Below are 25,115 nucleotides of genomic sequence, written 5' to 3' on the forward strand. Positions count from 1 at the left end.
AACTGCTTACAGACCTGATTTTATCCTAGGTCCCTCTATAGTCAGTGGAAAGAAGTATTCTCAACTCAGAGCATGGGTACGTGTTACTAGTCTCTCAGCAGCTTGGTCTGAGTCATTCTTGTTCTTCCCCTCTTCAGCAACGGTTGCCCAGGGGGTGGTGGGGTGGATTTCACTCAGCTGTGCAAGCCCAACTATTAACAGGGTTGTCAGTGATGTTAATTCAAATAGAAAGAAAAAACCCTGAAACCAAACAATCCCAAAAGTACTTCCCCTGCACCCACCCTCTCTCCCCCGTGACCTGGGCCTGTTTCAGGGTATGGCTACTCCACAAAGCTGTAGAGTCATGACAACCATTGGGGCAGCAGCCTTCACAGAGTGGGGATGAGAAGCTGTAGGTGACAGGGGAAGACCTAAATCCAGATGTGCTTTCAAAGCACCAACACTAAACCATGCTTTGCCCAAGTAGCCCCTGGCAGAGCCGCCTTGTCCTCTCTAACTGCGGGGGAGGGGCTGTTTCTCCCTGGCTGAGGAGAGCCTCTGAGGGGAACCCCTCACCCACCGACCACCCCGAAGTATAGGCCGGTGCTGTAACCAGGGGCCCCTGGCCAGGAGGCGTAGAGCAGAGCTGCAGTCTTGCGGTGGTCTGACCGCATCCCCTGATGGCTGCCGGCCCGCCTCACCGTCCCCTCAGAAAGCGGACGCGCCACAGGCAGCCACCCGCCTAACAGCCACCGCGCGCGAGATCCCACCCCCCACCCCGCGACTGCCTCTGCGCGCGCACCGCCCCCCAGCTGGACCAGCAGCATCACGTCATCCCCGAGCCTAGAGCGCAGGCGCAGCATTGCGGTTCCCCTACCCGGGCCGCCCCCCCCGCAGGAACAGCTGGGGGCTGTACCCACAATGCCGTGCGGCGCTGCCCGCTCCGCTCCATCATGGAGGCGGCCGGCGCAGCTGGCGCAGCTGGCGCAGCCCCGCCGCCCGCCGCCGCCCGGCCCCGCACCCCCTGAGCCCCGCGCACCCCTCGGGCTCCAGCATGAGCGGCGGCAGCGGGGGCGGCTCCTCGGCACCCGGCCGTTTCGCCGACTACTTCGTGATCTGCGGGCTGGACACCGAGACCGGGCTGGAGCCGGACGAGCTCTCCGGTGAGTGGCCGCGGGGTCGGGGGGCGGCGGCGGCGGCCGTTAATGGTCGGCTTGGTGGTGGCGGCAGCGGGACGGCAGCTCTGGAGGCGGGGTCCGGCCTCGCCACCTCCCCGCTCCGCGGACCCCGGGCGCCGTCTCGGGCGGCCCCGGGGCACTGCCGGGGGAGCGGGAGGGAGCAGTCGGCGCCCTCTGCCGCCCCCCGCCCCGGGCAGCGGCGCTTGTGCCCCGCGCCGGCGGCACCGGCGCCTCGGGGTCTGTGTAGCTGACCAGAGTGCTTGACGTGCAGAAATGCCCGGCTGTGCACAAGCGTGTGTTTGTAGAAGTGTACCTAACTTCTTAAAAAACCCAACAAAGTACCTCTTTTAAGTGGCCTTTTCAAAGTGAAGGGTGTGTGTGTGATGGCGATGGTATTATTTTAGATAATCTCTGTCTTAACAGCGATCTACTGCGCTCGTTTTGGAGCTTGGTTGCATTTATCAACTTTTAGTCAGGCTCTTGGACGTTTGAAACGCACAGGTAATCTTAATGAATCAGATTTTGGAGAGAAAGCGAAGACTTTTTGCTTGTTCTGTATTGAGTTTTGTTGTAGCACAGGATACGAATTCTCTTTCAGCTTTGTCGGAAAAGAAATTAGATTAGGAAGTAATTACTCTGTTAGATGAGAATGTTCACACCAAATACACAGCTAAACCGTATCAATCTATCCCACAACACTGTGTCAAACCTGTGTTTTTAAGGTTAAAAATCTGTTCTTTGTTTTAGCAGCACCTTGTTTCAGCTTTAGTTTCACTGTACTGGCTTCTGTTAAATTAGATTGTTGCTTAGCATCTTTAACTGTTCAGAAAGATGTAGGAATGCGGTGGTGAAAACCTGGCCTAACATCAGTACTTATTTTGTGTATTTGAGCTCAGAACTTGACCAATGATATGCAATGATATGTTCTTTCCTTTTTTTTTTATTAGCTTGCTTTTATAAGATGTCATGAGGGTTTTTTTACATCATTGTATTTAAACCCTCCCCCACTAAATAAACACTTGTTTCTTGTAGAGTGAAATTTGTGTTATTAGAACTGACTTTCTTACATTAAACTCTCCTGAACTTTGGCTATGATGGAAACTTCCTTTTTTTCTTCTTTTCTTTTAATGTCGTCAAACAAAATTTCTCATTTGTTCCTCATGCTGAGCAGTACCTTACCCTAAAAGAATTAATCTATGTCTAATGTTAAAATAACTGTAGACTACAATTTGAGTCTTAAAGAGTGAATACAGCATAATGGTCTGCTCTATAATGGCCCTTTAAATTACAGCATCAATTTAATTTAAGAAATCCAAGAGAACAAAATGCAATACAATTTCATTGAAGGATATGTGAGGTTCCACAGATTTTTCTTGATTAAATCACAAATGAACAACATTTCTAGATTGAAAACGGTTTCTGATGTTAATTTTGTTATTCATTTACTATATATCTGTGTAACATAGTGCAAGGCACACTCGGTAATACTCCCTGATCTCGATAGGAACATGAATAACTCTCCTTACATAATTAAATTTAAAACCAGCAATGTATTACTTTAAGCTAGCTGTCTAGTAGTAAACTGGAAGATATCAGTGCCTTTTTAAAAATATTGTGTCTGAGTGCGCAGGTCTGAAAACTGGAACATGATGTTCTTTCCGTATATGCTTTCCCGGTCAAGGACTACATCTATAGTATGTCCAGCTGTAGTGTGCAATATATCGTGGACTCTGCTATTCTGCCATGATACTGTAATGGTGTTGCTTGTGACAAAGTGTGGGTTTTGAGGGAGAATATGTTTTAGTATTTTTGGGGGAGCCTGATTTTTGCGTGATTTGAGGAAAGGGTTTAAAAAAAGAGGGAAGGAAACAAGGGGGAGGAGGACAAATTTATGATAACGTCAAAGCATATGAGCTAGTTGGAATTCCAGTGCATTTTCTTGAGTTTGTTGTGTTATTAATAATGCATGATAGTGTGACTGATAATGCTTTCAAATTGTGTCTCCTCCAGTGTCCACTGATATAAATGGAAAGGGCCTCTGTTGATTTCAGTGGGTTTTGGATAAAGCTTTGAAACACTTTGTACGTCCTGGAAGGCTTTCTTGTTTGAATGAAAGGGTTATTGTGCGCTGTTTTTTTCCCCCCTCCTTCTTATTTCTGTGCTCAAAAATAGATTCTGAATCCTTTTACTGTTGAAACAATTTGCTTCATAAGTGTCCATTGTTGGAAGAGAGGCGCTGGCACTTCAGCTGGTGGGTGCAGGGGTGAGGAGCGGGATGCTTCCCCAGCACGGTGAAGCTGGGCACAGAGGGCCTCTCCAGGGCTTTCCTGCGTCAGGGCTGCCGGAGCTCAGCCTGGAATGATGTCATCACTACCCCACCGCTGCAGGGAACTGGCGGTCGCTGCCAGGGCCTCTGGGGATGCTGCCGGCAGATTTTGTTCTAATGAAACTGTGTGTTTTGGATATTCAGCCTTAATATTGATGATACAGCGTTTTCTGCAGACTTATAGATGAAGCATAAGATCATGAATTGATGCTCAGTCTAGGCAGTTTGCTTGAAGAGATACCTCTGATAGCGTTTTTCCTTTGTATGTTGGAAGCTTACTAAGTAGCACAGCTGTAACACTTTTTCCTGAAAAAGCTGGCTGACTGATGGAAAATGCACAGTATATGTATATATGTTTGTTTTCTTCTAATATTGTATACTGTATTTAGGACTTTGTAGTTAGCGTGAGTTAAAGATAGCATGTTCTCTATTGCTAGGGCTTTTTTATCCCCAAATTCAAGTGATCTGGTTATCTGGGCATCCTTTCTTATTTTGATAATTGTGTTCCCACTGGGTGACCTGTTAAAGCAGATAGAAAGAATTTACTAGGTGGCAGTAAAACAAAACAAACAAACAAAACAACAAAAAACCCAACACTGGATGAAGCTTAAGCTTCATCCAGTGTCAGCTGCTGAGCTGGACAAGAGAGGAGCTGAGATGCATTTCCACGTTTCCACATTTCCAGATGGTGTTGATGTGCCAGAAGTGATGACAGAAATCTCTTAAGTACACTGCAAAGGTCTGTTACAGGTACATTTCCTTCATAGAGGAAATCACAGAATGGTTGAGGTTGGAAGGGACCTTTGGAGGTTGTCGGGTCCAACCTCCCTGCTGAAGCAGAGCCACCTAGGGCCAGTTGCCCAGGACAGTGGCCAGACGATTTTTGAGTATCTCCAAGGATGGAGACTCCACAACCTCTCTGGGCAACCTGTGCCAGTGCTCAGTCACCCTCACTGTGAAAAAGTGTGTCCTGATGTTTAGATGGAACCTCATGTGTTTCAGTTTGTGCCCATTGCCTCTGGTCCTGTCACGGGGCACCACTGAAAAGAGCCTGGCTCCATCCTCTTTGCACCCTCTCTTCAGGTATTTATATACATTGATAAGATTCCCCCCTGAGCCTTCTCTTCTGCAGGCTAAACAGTCCCAGCTCTCTCAACCTTTCCTCATATGAGAGATGCTCCAGTCCCTTAATCATCTTCGTGGCCCTTTGCTGGACTCTCCACTATGTCCATGTCTGACTTGTACTAAGGAGCGCAGAACTGGGCACAGTACTTCAGGTGTGGTCTCACCAGTGCTAAATAGAAGCGAAGGGTCACCTGCCTCGACCTGTGGGCAATGCTTTGACTAATGCAGCCCAAGACACCATTTGCCTTCTTTGGAGCAAGGGCACATTGCTGGCTCATGGTCAACTTGGTGTCCACCAGGAAATAATGAAATACATCAACTACCAAAAATCTTCAGTGTGTAATATAACTTACCGTAATGCTGCAACACTATGATAGGATTTCTTAATTTAGGTTGTATGACTGTGCCCCGGAAAGGTAATGAGAATGAAGTCGTGCCTCATCTCATCTTTCAGCTTGAGTTCCTTATCTGTTGAGTGAGTTAAATGTGATCTGAATGATGGTGGAAATACTTGCACTATATGGAACTGTTGGAGTTCTTGTTCTATGTTCTTTTTCACTAAAGATTTTGTTTTCTTTTCCTCCTCTGTGGTGTGTTAGTTTTTAACAATTACTTGTCAATAGAATTTGTTTATTATGGAGTAGCAAAACAAAGGATCAACTCACCATTGCACTACACTTATATGTAATTGTAGTCTGGGAGTTGCTATTACAAAATATGGAACTCGGACCCAAATATCTGGACACCATATTCTAATCTAAGATTTTCTGTTGCACATGCCTTAGTAGTCTTGAATGTTATATCATAAAGATGATAATAATTATTTCAGAAGTAACAGTGTTACAAAGGAGAAATAGTATAAAAAAAAAGAAAGAAAATGCTTATAATCTGTGAAGAAAAGAGTGATGATTTAATAATAGGATTGTTTTTAAAAAAATCTTACTCTGGAAGACTAAGGCCAGTGACTAGTCTGTCACCTGTATTTCTTTCTGCCTTTCTTCCCAGTCTGAGCTGGTCTTTTAAAGTTTGGTCCAAAAATTAATCTGTTCAGTAGATGGACTTGTGTTCCTTTTGCCAAGGTCCTTATCATGGTGCTTTGAGTTGTCCATCTGAATATGAGCTTCATCCTTAAAGGAGGATGAAAATGAGTGTTAGGTGAAGCCCATGTGTCCAGGAAATATCCTTCCTGTAGACACCCTTCATGTGCCTTTTCAGAATCCATATTAGATCTCCTTTCACTCTAGTATATGATGATGTGATACCATTTTAATTATTCTTCATCTCTCATACCTGTTTTTATATTTCGTTTTTAATGGTGTTGAGGCAAGATCTGTGTGTGTGTAGATCATGTAGCATAACGGGACTGATTATGAGTACGGCATCTGTGTGCTGGCACAGTAGCCACGTTATTAGTGCTGGTATGTGAAATTCTAAAGGAAGATGATACCAGGTGTATTCACTTAGCTCCACTCAAAATTAGTCTGAAAAACTGATATTGGAGCAAGTGTTTCTCCTCACCAGTAAAATAGAAATGTTGTCTCACCTCATACCTCTGTAATTGAAGTGTGGTTATTTTTCTATTTTGTTGGCTTCAGATTTAAAATGACAGCTTATCTTCATATGTTTCCTGTTGGTAGGGTTTATTTTAACAGCATTCTGTATCAATATAAACTTTTAAAAAATATGGGTGTGATGAAATGATTGAAGGCATTTGTCACATATATAAACCAATAAATTGCTTAGTATTTCAGAACTGGGGTAGTAGTTTCCTTTGTGGTCTATGCAGTAATGCTGTTATCAGCACCTGTGTCAGTTTCCAAGTTCAACAGACTTAAATAGTTTCAGGCTTTTATTTTGCCTCAAAGATATTAGTAAGGGGTAGCTAAAGGAAAAGAGGAGGAAGAAGAAGAGCAAGCTTAATTTAAATTAGCAGATATAATTTTCTGACTGACATTTGACCTGTTTTGTATTTTCCTCTTTTGGGCATTTTTTTTTTTTTTTTTTTTTTTTTTTTTTGGAATTAAGACATGGCATTTGGGGTTGGAGCCAGCTGTGATTCTTGCAGTGAAGCTCTTCTGCAATACTGTTTATTCCTTGGGTAAATAGCGTGTGAGTAAATTTCTCTCTCTTTGCTATGGTAGTAGTACCAACATTTGCTGCAGAAGTGAATTGCGTTGGTGGGAGCCATTGCTTGATTTTTCCAAAGGCTGAAGTGTTCTGTGATTTTGGGGTTTTGTTTTTGGTGGTTTTTCCCCCTCTTCCTCTCTTTGTCCATAATATGGATGGTATCGGTGCAAGCTTCCCACAGTTCCCTAATGGTGTACCTCTTCCCTTGGGGATTCATTCTGAGACTGAAAGGGAGGTTTTTCAGTTTCTTTGCTTCTCTGAGATTGCTAACCAAGGTGTTAACTCTGTGGGGGGCCTCTCCAGTAGCACCAAGGCTGAGACCACACACTGTTTTCACATAGGTCACTGTGGACGGGCAGTAGATAGCAACAACTTTTGGCTGGACTTACACTGGCACATGTGAAACATTTTAATCCGGATAATAGTTTATTCCACTCCTCCCTGCCCCCTCTATCTTTTCCCAAGAAGCTGGAGCTGTTTGCCATGTTTGAGTGCCAAAAAGATCTTTTGTCTCTTTGGGAACTGAGGCAGACGTGCTACGGTAGCTGATATGTAGAATAAAGAACGGGAGAGCTGATGTAAGGGGGAACTGTACTTTGTGGAACTACATTTGAAGCCACAGTTTATTAGGTGGTGTTTCTATAATGCCAATCTTGTGATTATCATATTTGTATTTTAGGTTAAACTGAGCTGTGTGCTTTACAGAGTCATCCCCTCAAAACCCCCAAAACTCTTCATTCTTCCACCCTTCAGTATTCAGTTACAAATTCGGCTTATTTGGAAGGCTCTTAGGTAGGGTGTGGGGGAGGAGAAAGGTTACAGATTCTTGATTTGAGAATAGACTAAAAATGCTAAAAGAGTGTCTAAAGAATTAAAGTTTACAAGTCTGACTTTTGAAGCCTTTTAAAAAAGCCATTGGAATTTCACCTTATTAAAGGAAGGCATGCAAAGATGAGTTGATCTGGCTTTTTGTTCCTTTGGGGTTTTTTTGTGGTGTTTTGTTTTCTTTGCAGTTTCTTTTGCAAGAGAGAAACTACACAAAGACAACATCTTAAATGGATTGTATGGGAAATACTGCCATTTGCAAATAATAAAACACTTTTTTTTTCTGCTCCTAAATCTTCAAATTACTGATCCTGTAGTTACAAAGCACTGCAACTGTTTTTATCTGCCTTTTGACTTAGTGATGTCCTACTTGAGTGTTCTTGGTAATGACTTCATACTTATCTTTTGAATTCCCTCTAACCTGCAGGGCTCATGTAGCAGAAATAATGCACATGAAGTGACAATGTCAGAAGCAATTACTTACTGATGTATGTTGTGCAGTAATTATTCTCTCTGAATTTCTTGACAACCCTTTCAGATTTGTGGTTTGTAGTCAAGTTTGCAGTGAACTGGAATGTTAACCCTGGGAGGCTTAAAATATTATTGCACAGAGAAATTATCAAGCATTCCAGCACAAACTGATGAATGATGAAGAATTTACTTGGAGTGCTTCTGCTCAAGGCTTGTTTCTTTGTCTTTCCAGGAAAATGCTACTTTGCTTATGATTTGATGGGCAAGAGACCTTTAGTTTCAAACTTTCCTGTAGAAGTGTAGAGTATTGCCTTTTTTATTCTTTTTTTTTTGGTTTTTACTGGTTGTATGATCAGCCACAATCAGGTATAATGTATACCTCTGTATTGAGTCATTTTCATATTGATACTGAAGCATCTTGAGAAAGAAACTTTATTGCATTTCACGGATAAGTGATCTGCAGACAGATAACATGGCAGTCATAAGCAACCTCTTCATTTTCAGATATAGCAACATTTCAATGTTTGAGTGAGGAAAAAAGGTTGGTTTTACAGAAACAGATATTCTTTCAGCATGACTTCAGGTGAGTTTGGAAAAGTTTTTTTGCAATTGTAGTTGCTGCTGCTTGTGTCTACAGTTGCACTCTGTGTTGCAGAAATATGTGGTGAGAGATCTTGAGGTTGCTGCAATGTACTGATATGTGCATTGCTTCCGTCCTCTACAAGCATGAATTTTTATGAGCTGTTCTACTATTTGCATATATTACTTATTCCTCCTTAACTTGCTACTTTCAGCAAGCTCCCTTACCAACTGTTGTTTCCTGATTTTGCTCCCCAAGCCCAGCACTGTCCTACTGAAATATCATCAGAATTGCATTGTGGCAGAGGTAAGTCCCTTAAGTTAACAAGGTCAGTGCCAGCTCTAACCAGCGTAAGACTGTCATGTCCCTTTCTGGCTCTTTTATGTGTGTGGTCTGGGAGCTCGAAATGTGAAATAACTCATTCAAAAGTTTCGCTGAAGGCTGGTAAAATTTCTATTTATCAGTATCTCGGTCATTTCTGAGAATGAATCTGGCAGAGATTTTATGGCAGCCCAGGCCAATCTAACTGTAGGTTGTCGTGGTCTCCCTTTCCCCGTCCTTACTGCGGTCATGTGCTCCTGCCTCCTCCCATTGCATGAGAACTAGCTAGTCCCATTGGACATGGTTCAGTGTAGCAGGTTCCAGGGAGCACCATGCCTTGGTGTGAGGAACAAGGTTGGTAATGCACAGCCGTTGATTAAATTGGCATAGGCACCCTGAAGCACAGCTCCACTGGGGGCCAAAAAGTTCTTTAGACTGAAATCCATGTGAATGACCTGCAGAACACTGACCTGACCGCTAAGGGGTTTGTGATCCAGAGGGTGCAAGTTACTCAAGCTCTGTGAGGTTGTTTTAATGCTGCAAGGTCATCACAGGCAGCAAGCATTGGATGGATGTCCCAGTGTTCACGTCTCCCCTGGAAGTGTGCTCAGGATTCATGAACTAACGTTCCCCACACACAGGTCTGCCCTTGCATGTGTTAGTAGCCTTGAGAATGGCTGCCATTTCACAGGTGAGGCCTTATAAACAGGGCCTAATCTTGGCTTGGAAAATGAAGGAATCTGTATGTATTCACTGAATGAGGTGAATTGAGTGTTCTTTTGATAATTCATTCCATGAATAGTCCTGAGTCTATTATGCTTTGGGAAGTACTTGTGTGGTGTGTATTTGGGTTTATTTATTTGTGTGTCTTTTTTTCGCTTTCCTTCATATAAAGTCTTCCACAGTTAAAACTATATGTAACATAATGTTTTGTTTTCCTCAAGCTCGACCAGGGAAGGGATTTAGCTCATAATCTTGGTTCTGTGGAACCACAAGCCATCATCTTTGCTTATGAGTTTGAACAAAGGGGTGATACGCAGTTATAAGTGGTTAACTTGAACCTGTGACTTGTGTTTTCAGGACTGAATAAAAGTACTGGACTTTGTTCTTCTTGTTCTAAGCAGATTTTCGTATTGAAAAGATGTTTTTTTACCAAACTTGAATCATGCCTTGTGAAGAAGAAAGGTAAGCTTGATATGGTACATGTAAAAGGAAGAAAGCTCAAGAGAAGTGGTTGGTGAGACGATAAGGAAGGATATGATCAGAGCTAAGATAAACTTCAGAGTTTGTCATATCCGTTGACCAAACTGTCAGCACATCTGATTAATTTTCTGGTATTAGAAATCATTTCTATTTTAAAAATAGAAAAAAACCCATCAAGCAACTTGATGACTTTCTTACAGGGCATTTTTGAGGGGAGGGGGCAGTCCTTATTAAGGCAGGTTACTGCAAAATGCTCTTTTCAAAGGTTAGATAACAAAGTGAAACATACTGGAGAGGACTCATATACTGAGATGGTTGTATAGCTGAACTTTTTGTATTTTGCTGACCGCTGTATGTCATTGGAACCTGCTTGAAAGGCTTAATGTGTATTTTAAAATACGGCTTTCCTCTTCAATGCAAAATTTCAGTGGTATCCCAGAAGAATAGAAATACTTGGTTAAAGGACTGGACGGATGCTTCAATAACATTTGGTCCTTGTGCTTTTACACAGATGTGTTTCCATCAGTCCTCAGAGCTAGAGTTAGAGCACAATGGGAGCGCAAAAAGTGGGGACATTTAACTGGATGGGACATGTCACTGTAAAAGGAGATCCACAGTGGTTCAGGAGGGTTGCCTGAGATGGTCTGTGCTTCTTTTTGCTCAGGCTTTCCTGAAGCAGTCTCACTGGGTCTGCCAGTCTTAGATGGTCATGAGGAGAACAGCTGATTTCTATATTAAATAAACTTAAAATATGCTTGTCTCCAGTTCTGTTTTATATTTCTAGTACACGTAAAAGAGTTGTGTTCTATTCTGAAGATAAGCCACCCTTTCCTTTCTTAGTGTCTTCTGTTGCACGTATTTCAGATCTATTGTGCCATGAAAATGGCACGCCCCCCCCCTCCCCCCCCCCGGGCTGAGAACATGCCTGTCATTGTAATTGAGTGCTGCTTCTGTTGTTTAGTTGGAAACAGACCTAAATATCTTTCTGTAAGTCTTTTTGCTGTGGCTAAAGCAGAAAAGTAGTTTAGTAAAACAATTCTGTTTTTAAGAACTTTTCCTTGAAAATTTCTGCCAGGCAGACTTGTTTAAAATACATTGTGTCCATCTGCCTTCCTGTGTTACATGCAAAGTATTTAAAAAAAAAAAAAAAAAAAAAAGGCTTAGGATGCTTTTAAAGATGCAAGCTGAGGACTTTTTTGGGGGTTTTCTTGTTTGTTTTTTAAAAAGCTGCCTTAGGTTCTTGATGGTTTCTTCTGCCACTTCGCTGTCCCACCTCTTCCCGCCTTCCTTGAAATGGTACCAGAAAAATAAAAACAAAAGCTTTTGGTTTCCTGACCTTACAATTGCAGAATGCAGATGTCCTCAGCTGTTTTTCTGTGGTGCTTTGAATTCATTGTTGCAGCATTTGAAACTGTTCCAGAGTGTGTGTGGCAATATGTTTTGTTACCAACTAGATGAATGCTGAAACTTAAATGATGAATGGATTATCTATTAACTCCTAAATTTTCGTTTGCCATAGAGGGCTTGGAAGGATTTATGCTATCAAAGCAATGGATGATCAAGAGATTATTTGTATCCAGTGGAGGTTATGCTAAATATCCAGTTAGTGAAATGAACTCTTGTTTTTTATTTCAGTTCACAGTGAGCTTCTTCGTGTTACAATTCTTGAAACATTACAATTCTTGAATTCTGGAAAGCAAAAGAAAATGGGAAAACAACAGGATCTTTTACAGTTGAGAGATTAGGGTTAACTTGTCTCTTTGTCCTTCTCTTTTTAGTGACTGTAGCAGGAAGAATTCTATTGTCCGTTGAACATTAAAATGTATGTTGTATGCTGGAAGGAATGTGTTCTCCTGGGACTGGGATAAGGGATTGTTACAAGCAAGTTTGGGTTCCCTAGATGACAAACAGGCCAAAAAAAAAAAAAATTAGAGCCTTTCATCACTCTGGTAATTTTCTTCCTCTTCTCTCTACTTCCTCTAAAGAAAGTCCTTCAACTTTTACAGATGAAGGATGGCACTCCACCCAACATACATTTCAGTTGCACTTAAGATAGATACCTAAGTAGAGGGCAGCATGTCCATAACGCATATTTGCACCTTTGTTTTAGAAAGGCAGGCACTGAACTTCCTTTGCCTTTGAGCTCTTTTGTCAGGGAAAGTGGAACAGTAACTTGGATAAAGAAGTTTTTAGAGGAAGTCCCAGGTGTGAAAATTGTAGGTTGTAGATCTGTTACAAATCCAATGGAATGACAGCCACTAGAGACAGTGATTGAAACCCCTGATTCATTAGAGGCAGTGAATGAAACCCGTGATTCCAGTTGCTTAAACAGCAGTGCTGCAGTAAAATGAAAGGGATCCTGAAGATTTTATCATATGGATAACCTGATCCACTTTAAAAACTATTAAAGTCCCAATTCCAGTAACAAATTAACTGGTCTAACCACCACTTCAGCTTGCACTATGGCAGGTGGTCTTGCCAACAGCGGGAAGGGGGGATAGAAGTGCAGGACAGAGGGTTTACGTGTTTCAGGATAAAAGAGGAGAATTCTTTTTTGTGTATATGTGAGGAAGAGGTTTGCTGGGGAAGGGAGTCCTCTCTAATGAGAAATACGTGCAGTTCTGCTTAAGGAGGAGGAACTGAAAGGAAGGAAACAAGTCATAATCTGAAGGCATTTGTCCATTGATGGAGTGGCTGTTTGCTTACAGATGTGGCAGCTGCAGCTTTTCTTGAGTCATGGTTTTATTCCAAGAATTCTTGTTTAATGAATTTCTTACCTTAATCTGCCAAATTTTGGATGTTTATTTCCTACCTTGTATAGGGTTTTTTTTTTTTGCAGTTATATATGGTTTAATATTTGTTAAAGAAGGAATTGGAGAAACTTACTGTTTTGTTTTTAAAATAAACTTTGGCTAATTATTAGTATTAATAGCTCTCTAGGTATGTATTGAAAGGACTTTTCTTTAATATTAGAATATGGGGTTCTGAAAAATCAGAATGGTGTTGCTCTCCAGAAGGCTATGTCTGGGGTTTTTGCTTTTTTTTTCTTGTCTGTTTTTTAAGGGCTAGAATGAATCAACAGATTGCCATTTCATTTCACATCTGGCATGGTACAGGCCATATAATTTAATTACTTGTTTGATTATCCAAGTTTTGCTCTTAAGACCTGGAAGTAGAATATTTGACTGTTTCCACTGGCAAGTGGAAATATGGCAAGTCTTATTTTTAACACAATTCTTTTGCCTTTGATTTTCAGATATTGATTCTTGGCTTGACTGTCTTTCCGTGCCTACAGGCATCTTAAGCACCTGTATTTGCTTTTACAATGTAACCAGGTCAACTATTGGTTGTCTGTCAGTTTGACTTATCAAGAAGTCCTCAAATCTCTCAGTGTGCATATCACCTCTTCCCCCCCCCAGTGCCCCCCTCCCTCCAAATTGCTCTCATTTGCTCCATACTTTTATCCTTTCTACAGTGTGAATTCCAGAAGTATGCACACTATCTGTTTTGCCAGCCAACTATTTTTCTTTAGACTTGGACCATGAACTTTAGAGCTGGAGTAATTTTATGTTCGGTAAACATAATTATTTACCTTAATATCTATAGCCTTATTGTGTGTACTGAGAATGATTGCTGGCTGAACTGGGAATCCTACTGCTGTTTATGACATTAGCTGCTGGTTTTAGATTAACTGAATTGTAAATGTGTTGTGGGCTGCTGCCATTCTTGTATCTTTGGAAACAATTCAGACTTTTTTTGCTATGTGTTAGGCCCTTTGACAGGCATGTTATTGCAGTTACTCTGTTTTCACGCAAAACCCAGGAATGAGAAAGATTGTTTTCAAAATGTCCTACGATGTCCATTTTCACCTAAGTATGGCTTTGTGCTTTATTACATTTTTTAATTGAAAGCAGGATAGAATTAGGCTGTTCTCTGGATAGTGTTTATAATTCATGTACTGTTCAAATCCCCTTGTTGACTGACTTCTGACTTGCAACCCACACTTGGGAAGACCTCTACTCTTTGGCTGTCGTGGTCAGCTCAGTCTTAAGCCCCCACCCTGCACAAGTTGGGATGACTCTCACCATTGCAAGATTCTTTGAACTGTGGTGTAGAAAGTGCGGAGGTAAAGGGTATGATTATAGGGTTCTATAGGGTCTTCTGAATCCTAAGTTCAGTTTCTCCAGCACGCTGCGTAGTACAGGAAAGCTGCCCTAAGTGCATGGCTCATAGTTTCTGTTGCTGGTACAGACTCTCATTGTTCTTACTCATTTGTTTAATTACAGCAATATGACTGTTTCATGTTGAAGCTGTTTTATATTTACTTCATTAAGATATTCATTTTAGTGGCAGCAGAAATTGCATATACAGCCTCTGTATGCTAAAAGATTCCTGTAAGAGTGTCCTTATGTGGAAAATATGAAGTTAATGTTTTGATTGCATGCTATCTAACATTTTTTATTTGAAGATGTCATGTATACAATAAATGTACACCAAGACCGAATGAATTGAATTAATAACAGGCTGTATCACAAGAATTTAAAGAAAGAAGCTGCTTGGCAGGGTGAAAGCAAGAAACCACTTAATCAGAATCAGTAGAGCTTTCTGTATGTCTTTGTTTTGTAATTATTTTTAGCAGATCAGCGGACTCAATGAACAAATGAAGGTGGCGGTATTAACAATTCTTTAAAATCAGTGTTGCACGACCATTTAGTTCTTTTATCGGGCACTTTTTCTGGTAACTAGGGTAGCTTTTTCTGACTTGCTCTTTATTGTCATAGAGGGAAAATTGAGCTATACTCTACCTCTGAAATAGCTGCTCAAAGACTTTTTTCTAGCTAGTATGCAGGGGGAAGTTCCTGTACAGTTCTTAGTCTTGCATAATTTTTAGAGTTGCAGCACTGCAGTCACTTTCTAAAAACTAAAACCAAATAGTGAATTGACAGCTTATACAAAAGGCTGTGATTCAGTTTTAAAAAGTTTTGTTTGCAAAGTATCCCTGGCATTTTTTTTGATCAAGTTTGCCCTTTCTAATTAAGGACAACTTAAGCCACACAGTACTGTTCTGTACTAGATAGAACTTTATTACATGAATGGAAACTTTTCATGGCAGGGTGTGGGTTACAAAGAAGAATGATTGATGTATTGAAGCGGAAAAAAAAAAATCTGGGGTTAGAAGCATACTTACAAAGAAACAACCTACTCAGCAGGGAAAATTGAATTGTTACAATTACGTACAGGTTTTCTTGGGAATTTGCATTAGAAATTTGGAAGCAATCCATCTGGATATGTGTTGCTTCTGTTGCTATAAGCCACCTGAGAGGACGTATATGATTGGCAGGCATAGCTTGAATTTACAGTGTATGTGTTAAGAGGTTTCAGTACAGGTCTAGCTTATTTCATGACTACACGTGAAAGTTTGACAGGAAATATGTTACTACTTAGCATGGTTACATGCAGCTAATAATAGTGATAGCAACAATAAATTGCACTCCCCCGTGGTTCAGGTTGTAAACAGAACTTTGCAAATGGCATAGTCAAAAAAGGGAAGGGAATGGAGTGAGAAGGGTGTATCTGTGGTGGTAGGATTTTAAGTCTGAATATCCAGCCCTTTTAAAAAGGTCTTGTTTTCCTCTTTTGTTTTGTTGAGAATTCAAAATTTCATCTTTTTCACTTACAGTAAATCCACTTTTCAGTTGAAACTTGTAATTGTTTATATATTGGGGGAAGGTCATAAGTAATTGCAACTGCAAGTTGTACAACCTAACCATTTTTTTTATTACTGTGTTGGGAAGACCTCCCCCTCGCCCCGAAGAGGCATACGGAAGGCAGTGAATCAGATTTTTCTCTGGGTAAATCAGGAAAGAGCTAAAATTAGACCTTGAGAATTCACTCTTTTTATTCCCCTCAAAGCTGAGGAAAGCTTGGTAGATAGTGTTTTGCAGATTACTGAATTGAAGAATGTTTTAGTTCATTCTGGTTTCTGTAACTTTTTTTTTTCCCCTCTGTATAATCTTGTAGAAAAGTGGTATCCATTGATATGAATAGTTTTGTGGACATACTTCCAAAGCAATGCTGTCCTGCACAGGTTGGAAACTCCATGTAGTATCTCCAAGTTTGTAAGTCCTAATTCTCATCAGACCAAGACACAGACACAGCTGTCTTGTGCTCACAGGTTGAGCAGCAAGAAAAGTAATACAGGTAAGAGCGGGGAGGAGCATAACAATGAGAGCCAGAGAGGTTGCCAGCGTACACTACAAATCTACATTGTGATATGGCTTACATTCAGTATTAGGTGACTCAGTAGGTTATCACTCAATAAAATGAGATGTAGTTGTTAGTTCAAACATAGGATACTTGGAGTATATGCATTAGCTGTTCTAATGTGCTTGTAATTAGGAAGTCCAAATTACAGACACGTAGGCCAGCATCACTTAAGGTGGTATAAATAATGTTAGAACTGGAAGTCCATCAGGCCTTATGGTTCCATACACTGCAAATTGTGTTAGATGGCTGTTAGAGGAGTGGTGTGAGCTTCAGTGCAGCTGTGAAAAGGGGCTGGTTTTAACTACATGTTCCAACTAAGTGTAATGTATTTCAACTCTTTGGTCATCTTGAGCAGGTTTGTAGTTTCCTTTATGCATGCAGTACAGTCCATCAAGTTCAGTTTACTGAAGAGATGTGAGAGGGAGGAGTTGGAGAATTACCTGCCTCTTATGTGAGATTTAATCTGGTCAGTACTGAGTGTACCTCATTCCAGTCTGAGACTTCTGTGAGCTGAGCTCTGCCTGCCACAGGAAGAGCTGGGCCAAGCTGGCAGTCTTGGTGGTAGCAGCGTTTGACGTCCTGGACATCCCTCAGCCAAGGAGACTGCCTCAGAGGTTGTGCCTAGCTGGTGACTTCCCTTTTGATAAACAAGCTTACACTGAGAACTTAAGTCTTTTATGTGTGTCTTTTTAAATTACATGGTAACAAATAAGGAGAGCACAATATAGGACTGTAATGAGGCTGACTGCCTACATAGTGTAATAGTGAGAATAGCTTGGTTTTGCCACAGTTCAGGTGGATGAAATCTTTTCCAGTCACTGATTGCTGTAGCATCTTGTCCTGGTTTCTGCTGGGATAGAGTTAGTTTTCTTCTTAGTAGCTGGTACAGTGCTATGTTTTGGATTTAGTGTGAGAATAATGTTGATAACACACTGATTTTTTTAGTTGTTTCTAAGTAGTGCTTATCCTAAGTTAAGGATTTTTCAGTTTCCTGTGCTCTGCCAGCAAGCAGGTGTGCAAGAAGCTGGGAGGGAGCATAGCCAGGGCAGCTGAGCTGAATGAACCAAAGGGGTATCCATACTGTAGAATGTCATGCCCAGTATATAAACTGGGGGGAGTTGGCCAGGAGGTGCGGATCGCAGCTCTGGCATCGGTCAGCAGGTGGTGAGCAATTGCATTGTGCATCACTGTTTTTTAGTTTTTTTTCCCCTTCCCCCCCCCCCTTTTTTTTTTGTTATATTCCTTTTCATTACTATTATTATATTTCATTATTATTATTGTTAGTATTATATTTTACTTTAGTTATTAAACCGTTCTTATCTCAACCTGTGAGTTTTACCTTCTTTCCCGATTCTCCCCCACATCCCACTGGGAGCGGTGGAGGAGTGAGGGAATGGCTGCGTGGTGCTTAGCTGCTGGCTGGGGTTAAACCATGACACATCTTCACTCCTTTTTCACCCTGTGGTGGAGTCTTAGGGGGTTGATGAAGTGTGAAAGAAGGGAGAGGAAGGAAAGGGCATTACCAAAGCCAGATGGTGGTTGATGGTGTTGAGAAGACTATTACCTGGCATGGCAGGAGCCAGCAGGTGGGCAAGCTGGGCCGCTGGAAGAGGAGCGGCTTTAGGACTTATTCAGTTACCCATGTAGGTTATTAAAACTGCTATAGTCCCATGTTTTCTTCAGTGCACCAGTTTAAGAACCTCTGTGTCTGTGGTTTACTCTTTGCTTCCCTCCTGTTTTGGGGGATCCCTATAAACTAATTAAGCTGTGGACATGGGCTAAACTGGATTAGTGAAACATTAGTCTTTGTTAACCCCTTCATTCTCTATTTATTTATTTTTAATCCAAATCATTTCACTGATCCCATTTTGAGTGGGATGCCACCGATAGTGTTTTTTCCGATGACAAAGAAATTCTGAGATTCCCTGCTTCACTGCCATTCTTCTGCTGGTTGCAGCACCACGTCTCATTCTAAACTGGTGTTTGTGGATTTGTACAGTGCTTAGTAAAATGTTTCTCTATGCTTTTATGATATAATTTACATTACAAAATACAATGGGATTCTTACTGTTTTGAAGGTTTGATGTTGAGAAGCATGTTGGCCTGAAACTTCCTGAAATATTCCTGTTTTTTTTCCTTTTTCCTGGAATTCTGTATGTTTATGGATTTTATATGTTGTATGACAGTTCCTGATAAATAATCTTATAGTTGTAGCTATTTGGTTACTGTTTCTGCTTTAAATCTAAATTAGTTGCAAGTTTGTAGTCTGTGGGGCAGTTTGTATCTTCATTTTTGTAGAGCTTTTCCTATGCTGTGACAAACAGCTGAGTGATAATCTGTATGTGAGGATCATCAAACGTGTTTGAAAGGCCTCCTTAGTCTTCAGCAGACAATACTGTGCTCCATTTAAAAACAAACAAACAAACCCCTTTTACATGGAATTTGCACAAAAGAAAGAAATTATTTACGGAGAAATCATGTTTAAAGACCTCTTGTAACTTGGATCAATAAGGAAAGTACTCTCTAGCCATCACTTCTGCTAGAGGAGAGGAACCTTATGAAAAGCATGATCTGATGATAGTAGTCCTTTGATAGTCGTTAAGTGTGGGAACTTGTACTCACTCTGAAACTTGTGGGATACCTCATATTTTTATCAGTTTATCTTCTCTTATGTCTTCATTTTCTCAGTTCTAGAATAAAACTTTGTCCATTTTTGCTGATGGGTTTGTGTCCTGCATTTGTTAAACCTGCTCTTGTCTTCAGTGTTTTTATTAAAACCATTTCAATTAGTACTGAATTAATCAGATGTCTAATTCACAGAGACAGATCTTGAAACTATGAGTTATTTCTGCCTGCTGGAGACATGCTTCAACTGGTATTTTGCTGGAGCAGGGTGTTTGTGTTTGAGACTTCTAACTGATCATAAATTTAGAAATTTAGGGTTGAGCGCTTTTTGACTCTGGATATAAGCAAATATTGTTTGTGTTTTTTTTTTTTTTCCTGTCTGTTGATGGATATCTAGCAACAACGACTAGCTACTTAGTGAGAGAAGTGTAGGGGGAGCCTAGGCGACGGACTTGCTGGTGCTTAAGTTCTCTTTAGTTGTAATGGCAAGAAAATAGGGTGGCCAGTGTCCTGGAGTTGCACAGATCACCTTTCTGTTCCTGGGTTGAACTTTCCACATGTTGTTGGTGAGCTGTCACTTGAGATTCCCTGCCCTATCAGTATCTTTGGAAGTCAGCATTGCCCAATCTGAAGGTCCAGTGTTTTGCTGTATTACAAGCGTGAAGGCTCTTATGAAAAGAGGTAGCTAAAGATGGAAGACTGTGCTGCTGTGAAAGAGAAAATGAACATCACACTCGTGCAGAACTCAACACCACAAATATGATAATCAGAGCTGGGTGGCTCTAGGAAAGAAGTGTAATATGGAGGCGCTCTGGCAAGAGCAATGTCTGTGCAACAGCTGAATTGTTTGATGAATTACAGGAAGGCATGTAAGTGTTGCCGTATGTTTCTGTCTGGATCAGGACTCGGTGGTTTTCCAGAAATCAATTTCAGTACTTTCATTAAATTATAGACAGACTTCAGATCTAAAAAACTTGAGTGTGTGTTGGACAGAATGTCTCTTTGGAGGAGATGGGGCAAGGCTTCTTAAAGTATATAAGTATCCATTCGATGTTCGGGTTTTTTTATCAGAAGGGAAGAGCAGCATCATGTATTTTGCAATACTAATCATCTTAATGTAAAGCTCTTTGATTAACAGATTTTCTTTTTATTTTGAAAATATGCATGACCTTGCACATAGGTGAACGCAGTGATTGTGGTGTGTGGTTTCCAAGTTCAGGAGAAAATTTGGCCTTCAGATATTTTCTCCCTTATATGTATGTGGAAGAAGAAAAACCAGGAACAAAACAGCTTAGCAAATGTCTGAGGTTTTTCCTCAATTATCTAAAAGTTGACATTGCATCATCTGCATGGATGTAAATATAGAAAATAGTAGGTGTATTAAATCTCCTGACTTATTTTTAAAACCTCTTTTACAGAAGACTCTCTTTACTTGAGTGTATGTTTGTCAGTAAATAGAGATGTGGCATTATGTCCATTTTTTCTTTCTTTTTCTGGGAGATTGGAAGTTTCTTTAAATGCTTATTTTAATCTTTTAAGATTGTTTCTAGCTCTTGCAGGAGTGCTGTTAGGTTTTCTGTCATTGACTCTGCTCTTTCCCAAGGTGATTATATTTCAGTGAAGTTGTGTTCTGTTTTTTCCTAACTATCCCTCTCTCTATACATGTTTCAGATTTTCCCAAATATGCATTTTTTCTCTCTGAACAATGATGTTATTGAACAAAGTAATAAATAATGTAGCTGAGTGGTTTTGTATGAAAATCAGCTGAGCTGTTGTTTTTCCTGTTTGTCTGAAAAATCAATCCCTCCTTTAATTTCGGTGCTAAAAACCAGAGGATTAGCAAGATAGATGTGAATATTTTGGGTGAGACCTGTCCTAGGTCCTGATTCAGGATAAGTTCCCTGTTCGAGGTCATATTTAAGATTTAGTTTAAACAAAATCCAGAGTTACGTGACTTCTCAGCTGTCAAAGGACTTCTTAAGCATTCCCTGGAAACCAAGTTTTGTTTGGTGTAATGTGTTTGTTAGGTTCTTTATTGTTTATAGGCAGTGTTATAACTATCTCCGTGTATGGCTACTTTGTGGAATTAAATGTACGAAATAAAGATCCTCAGTTGGCTTAGAAATTGAACTTTAAATATTACTGTAAATGTACAGAGCAAACCCAACCAATTCTGAAATCAATTTGTATTGCCGTGTAATTGCTGCATGTAAGAAAACAAGTGAGGAGTTGAAGTGTGTTTTCTCTTTTGCAGGTGTTGCTGAAATAGTTTGATTTATTTAAAGCATATGATTTCATGCAATTGTGTCTGATTGTTAGTGCAGCTGTCAACAGCTGCATGCTCATTTAGCTAATTGCATTCTAGTAAGATAGCTAAGCTTATTTTAAGATATGCAGTTGTGCGCTTTTTTTTTTAAGCAACTACACACATTCAGAAGATTTACTGCAGAAAGTTCTGTGCTATCACAATGAACAATCATTGCTCTAGAGGAAATTTGAGAGCTTATAAACAAGACTGTATCAGCCAGTCTAGTGTGTGGGATAGCGTCTGTGAAAAGTTGGACCGTGCCACTTAAAGTCATATAGTTCTAAAGGCCTTGAAATGGTCTTATCCTTGGGGTTAGTTTCATCATCTGCTCTTTGGGAGTATTTTATAGTTTAACATGTAAAACTTTCATTTAACAAGCAACTAATTCCTATTGCTGCGTCAGTATTCTGGTTGTGTATACAGGAACTATGAGTTTCTGTTACATACTGATCATCTCCTTCAAGAAATATGTACCTGAAATGAGAAATTTGTGTAAAGTTGTGTATGTATAAAAAGCGTATTAGGAGAGTAGACTATCTATTATGCATGCTAATTCTGTATAGAATACTTGTATGTTTTTTACTGGTATGTGTTAGCTACGTAATTACAGTCGACAGTATGAAATTTATAATGCAGTGTTGTTTTTATTTGTTATTTAGCTTTATGCCAGTATATACAGGCCTCTAAAACCCGAGATGGTGGCAGCCGTTTCATTTCAAGTGCAACAGAAGGTAAAGGAAAAAGTGTGGGGGAAAAAGCACACAATTTTTTGTTCATCTGATACCCTATCTTCATGAGCATTTATGTGGTTCTTGATCTTTTAACCTTCTAGACTCTCTCTTCACAGCTAACTTCTTGTAATAGATGGTTTTGACACCTTTTTTCCTAAGTCTTGAAGAAGAAATTAAGTGATGCCACTTGTATGTCTATCTTAAACTTGCATCATCTTTGCATCTTGTCTATTTGTGCTTTTCTTCAGTAACAAAATTCCACTGAAACTGAAGCTTTAGCTATGCTCTAACAAGAGTTTGAAATATCTGAAGAGTAGCTTAGAGAATTGTTGTCATGACCACAATCTCAAGGTAGTTGCGCTTAAGGAAAGGCACAGATACTTAATGACATAGAAATGTTACAATGCTAATCCTTGCTAATATCTGCAGTCTGATTATATGCTAACTAACTGTCTTGCATTTTCTGTTTCTCTTAAAAGGAGTGTGTACTTAATTCACTTATCCTCACATCTACCTGCTGATGTCCTCCTGCTTTTTGGCCTTGTTTGAGCTTAAAAAGAGAATGAAATATTTACTTCTGTATTTTTCTTTCACTTGCAGGGGAAAACTTTGAACAGACTCCGTTAAGACGCACATTTAAATCCAAAGTTCTTGCTCGCTATCCTGAGAATGTTGAATGGAACCCTTTTGACCAGGATGCAGTGGGAATGGTCAGTATCACTTAATGGCTTTTGTTTTTAAGACAAAAACCTACCTTAACAATTGAAGGCGTTCGTCTGTGTTTTCTTTGACAAAAAAAGTGTGAAGTCTATTGTAGATTGGAAATAATCATTAATTTCTCTAAATTGTGCAGGCTTAAAAGGCCTTTTCGTTTAATTGGGATATTTTTTAAAGGAAATTAAGTTAAAACATGTGATAAGTCCCTAGGAGAGTTTTTTGTTCTTTTACAACTTTTTTGTTACATTCTAGAGAATTGGTAGAGAAAAAAATTAGCCTGCAATTAATAAATCTTCTTTGTGCATGATTTTCCTGTTTAATGGAATGCGGTGTGGTTTCTTAATTTAGATAAAATTTAAATAAAATTTAGTACTTTTCCCTGTCAGGTTTCTGGTCTTAGTGACCAAAATACTTTCCTTTATCTAAGTTTGAATTCTGTTATTGTATTCCCGTTGAGATTGGTAACAAAATGGTTATGAGTTTCAATAGAAACTGCATACAGCCTTTTTAATATATTCCTTTAGTATTTCTCATTTAGATGCATATTACTGTGTTGTACAGAGATGTAACACTTAATAGAATTTAAAGTGAAATGCAATGGCAGGTAGTGGATTCTAAACCCTATTTTCACCAATGCTTCTGGAGGTAGGGGGAGAGAAAAGTGTGTTTTAATGGATATTATCTCCCCTCCCTGCTTTTTTATAGCTGTGTATGCCTAAAGGGCTTGCTTTCAAGACACAAGCAGATTCCAGAGAACCTCAGTTCCACTCATTTATTATTACTCGTGAAGATGGCTCACGGACATTTGGATTTTCTCTCACATTTTTTGAGGAAGTTACTAGCAAACAGATCTGCAGTGCAATGCAGACATTGTATCATATGCACAATGCTGAATATGACGTTCTTCATACTCCACCCACAAATGACAAAGATAGCTGCAGCAGCACTGGAGACTACAGTGGCACTTCTGTTTCAAAGCTACAGCGTTTTAACTCCTATGACATCAGCAGAGACACTCTCTATGTCTCAAAGTGCATTTGTCTGATTACTCCAATGTCTTTCATGAAAGCTTGTAAGAAAATACTAGAACAACTTCACCAAGCAGTGACTTCACCTCAGCCGCCACCTCTACCTTTAGAAAGCTACATCTACAATATTCTCTATGAGGTTCCTCTTCCTCCAGCAGGAAGGTCATTGAAATTTTCAGGTGTTTATGGACCAATTATCTGCCAGAGGCCAAGCACCAGTGAACTACCATTGTTTGATTTTCCGGTTAAAGAAGTTTTTGAATTGCTTGGAGTAGAAAATGTGGTTCAACTGTTTACCTGTGCCCTCTTGGAATTTCAGATACTGCTTTATTCACAGCGTGAGTACTTGGGTTTTGTTTTCTTATCTTGTAGTTGTACTGGCACAAGGTCTTCTCATTTCTTGAATTTTAAAAAACACACAAACAACAGAATAGCTGCATTAAAGTGCCATTAGCATGCTAATGCAGTCAGGCTAATTTATGTGCAGGTTTTAATGTAAAGAAAAGAACTGGAGTTGCGAAGGAAGCGTTGCATTGGCTCCTGTTTTTAGACACCTAAACCTAAAACTTCAGGCTTTCACATAATCTCCTGTATTCATGGACTGACTGTCCCCTTTATTGTTGTCTCTGGAAATGTTGTGCTGTTGGATAGAGTAGTATGCCTTCTCCCATGTTCCTCTCCAGCTGCTTAGCTGAATTCCCTCCTATCTCTGCCCACTATCTATGCATTTTGTGAAGATACATAGTTAATTATATATGGTTCTAAAGAAGAATTAATGATGCAAATGTAATTTTCTCTTTGAGTACCCAAAGCTACATTTCAGTTGTTACTTTGAAATAGAATTACCTGAAAAAAGTTTTATTTGACTGAATTTAAATCCCAAGTCTCTGTTAAGGCCTTGCAACAGTTATTGCTGAAGTCATGTAGATAAAGCTTGCTTTGAAGAGGATAGGCAGGAACTAAGCTGAAATAGCATCTGTTTATCAATTAATAAGTAATGTGGTAGTGGTATCCATTTTCTGTGTTGAAATTTGTGAATACTGGGCTTCTTACTCTGCATCCTGTTACTCTTAACACAGAGTATGTGGAGTTATGCCAAAAGATAATTTTTCTACTTTTTTTTTTTTTTTTTTTTTTGTCCCGAGCTGGCTAATGTTAGTCCAGACCCACCTGTTCATAATGGTGTGGTTTAAAGTAGACAGTCTGCATTTTGAACACTGTTTTATAGTAATGGTAAAGAAGCCATGAAGACCCCAAGACAAATCCAGGGATAGTCCATGGTGTTACTGAAGTCTGTTTTTGAT

The 25,115-nt window shown here is 40.1% G+C and overlaps 1 protein-coding gene across 5 annotated transcripts in view; it reads left to right on the plus strand.

The window, feature by feature from the left end:
• The first annotated feature begins 1,033 nt into the window (after positions 1 to 1,033).
• DENND5A (DENN domain containing 5A) overlaps positions 1,034 to 25,115 on the plus strand; it is a 70,919-nt gene continuing 46,837 nt past the window's right edge. For 4 of the 5 annotated variants that reach the window (XM_050897143.1, XM_050897144.1, XM_050897145.1 and 1 more), the window contains exons 1-4: positions 1,034 to 1,142; positions 21,995 to 22,066; positions 22,667 to 22,776; positions 23,489 to 24,149. In XM_050897143.1, the coding sequence (XP_050753100.1) occupies positions 1,034 to 1,142; positions 21,995 to 22,066; positions 22,667 to 22,776; positions 23,489 to 24,149 (952 nt within the window). The remainder of the gene's footprint in view (positions 1,143 to 21,994; positions 22,067 to 22,666; positions 22,777 to 23,488; positions 24,150 to 25,115) is intronic. The other variant, XM_050897146.1, reaches the window with a different exon arrangement.

This window comes from Gymnogyps californianus, chromosome 5, assembly GCF_018139145.2.
Source record: "Gymnogyps californianus isolate 813 chromosome 5, ASM1813914v2, whole genome shotgun sequence".
Lineage (NCBI taxonomy): Eukaryota > Metazoa > Chordata > Aves > Accipitriformes > Cathartidae > Gymnogyps > Gymnogyps californianus.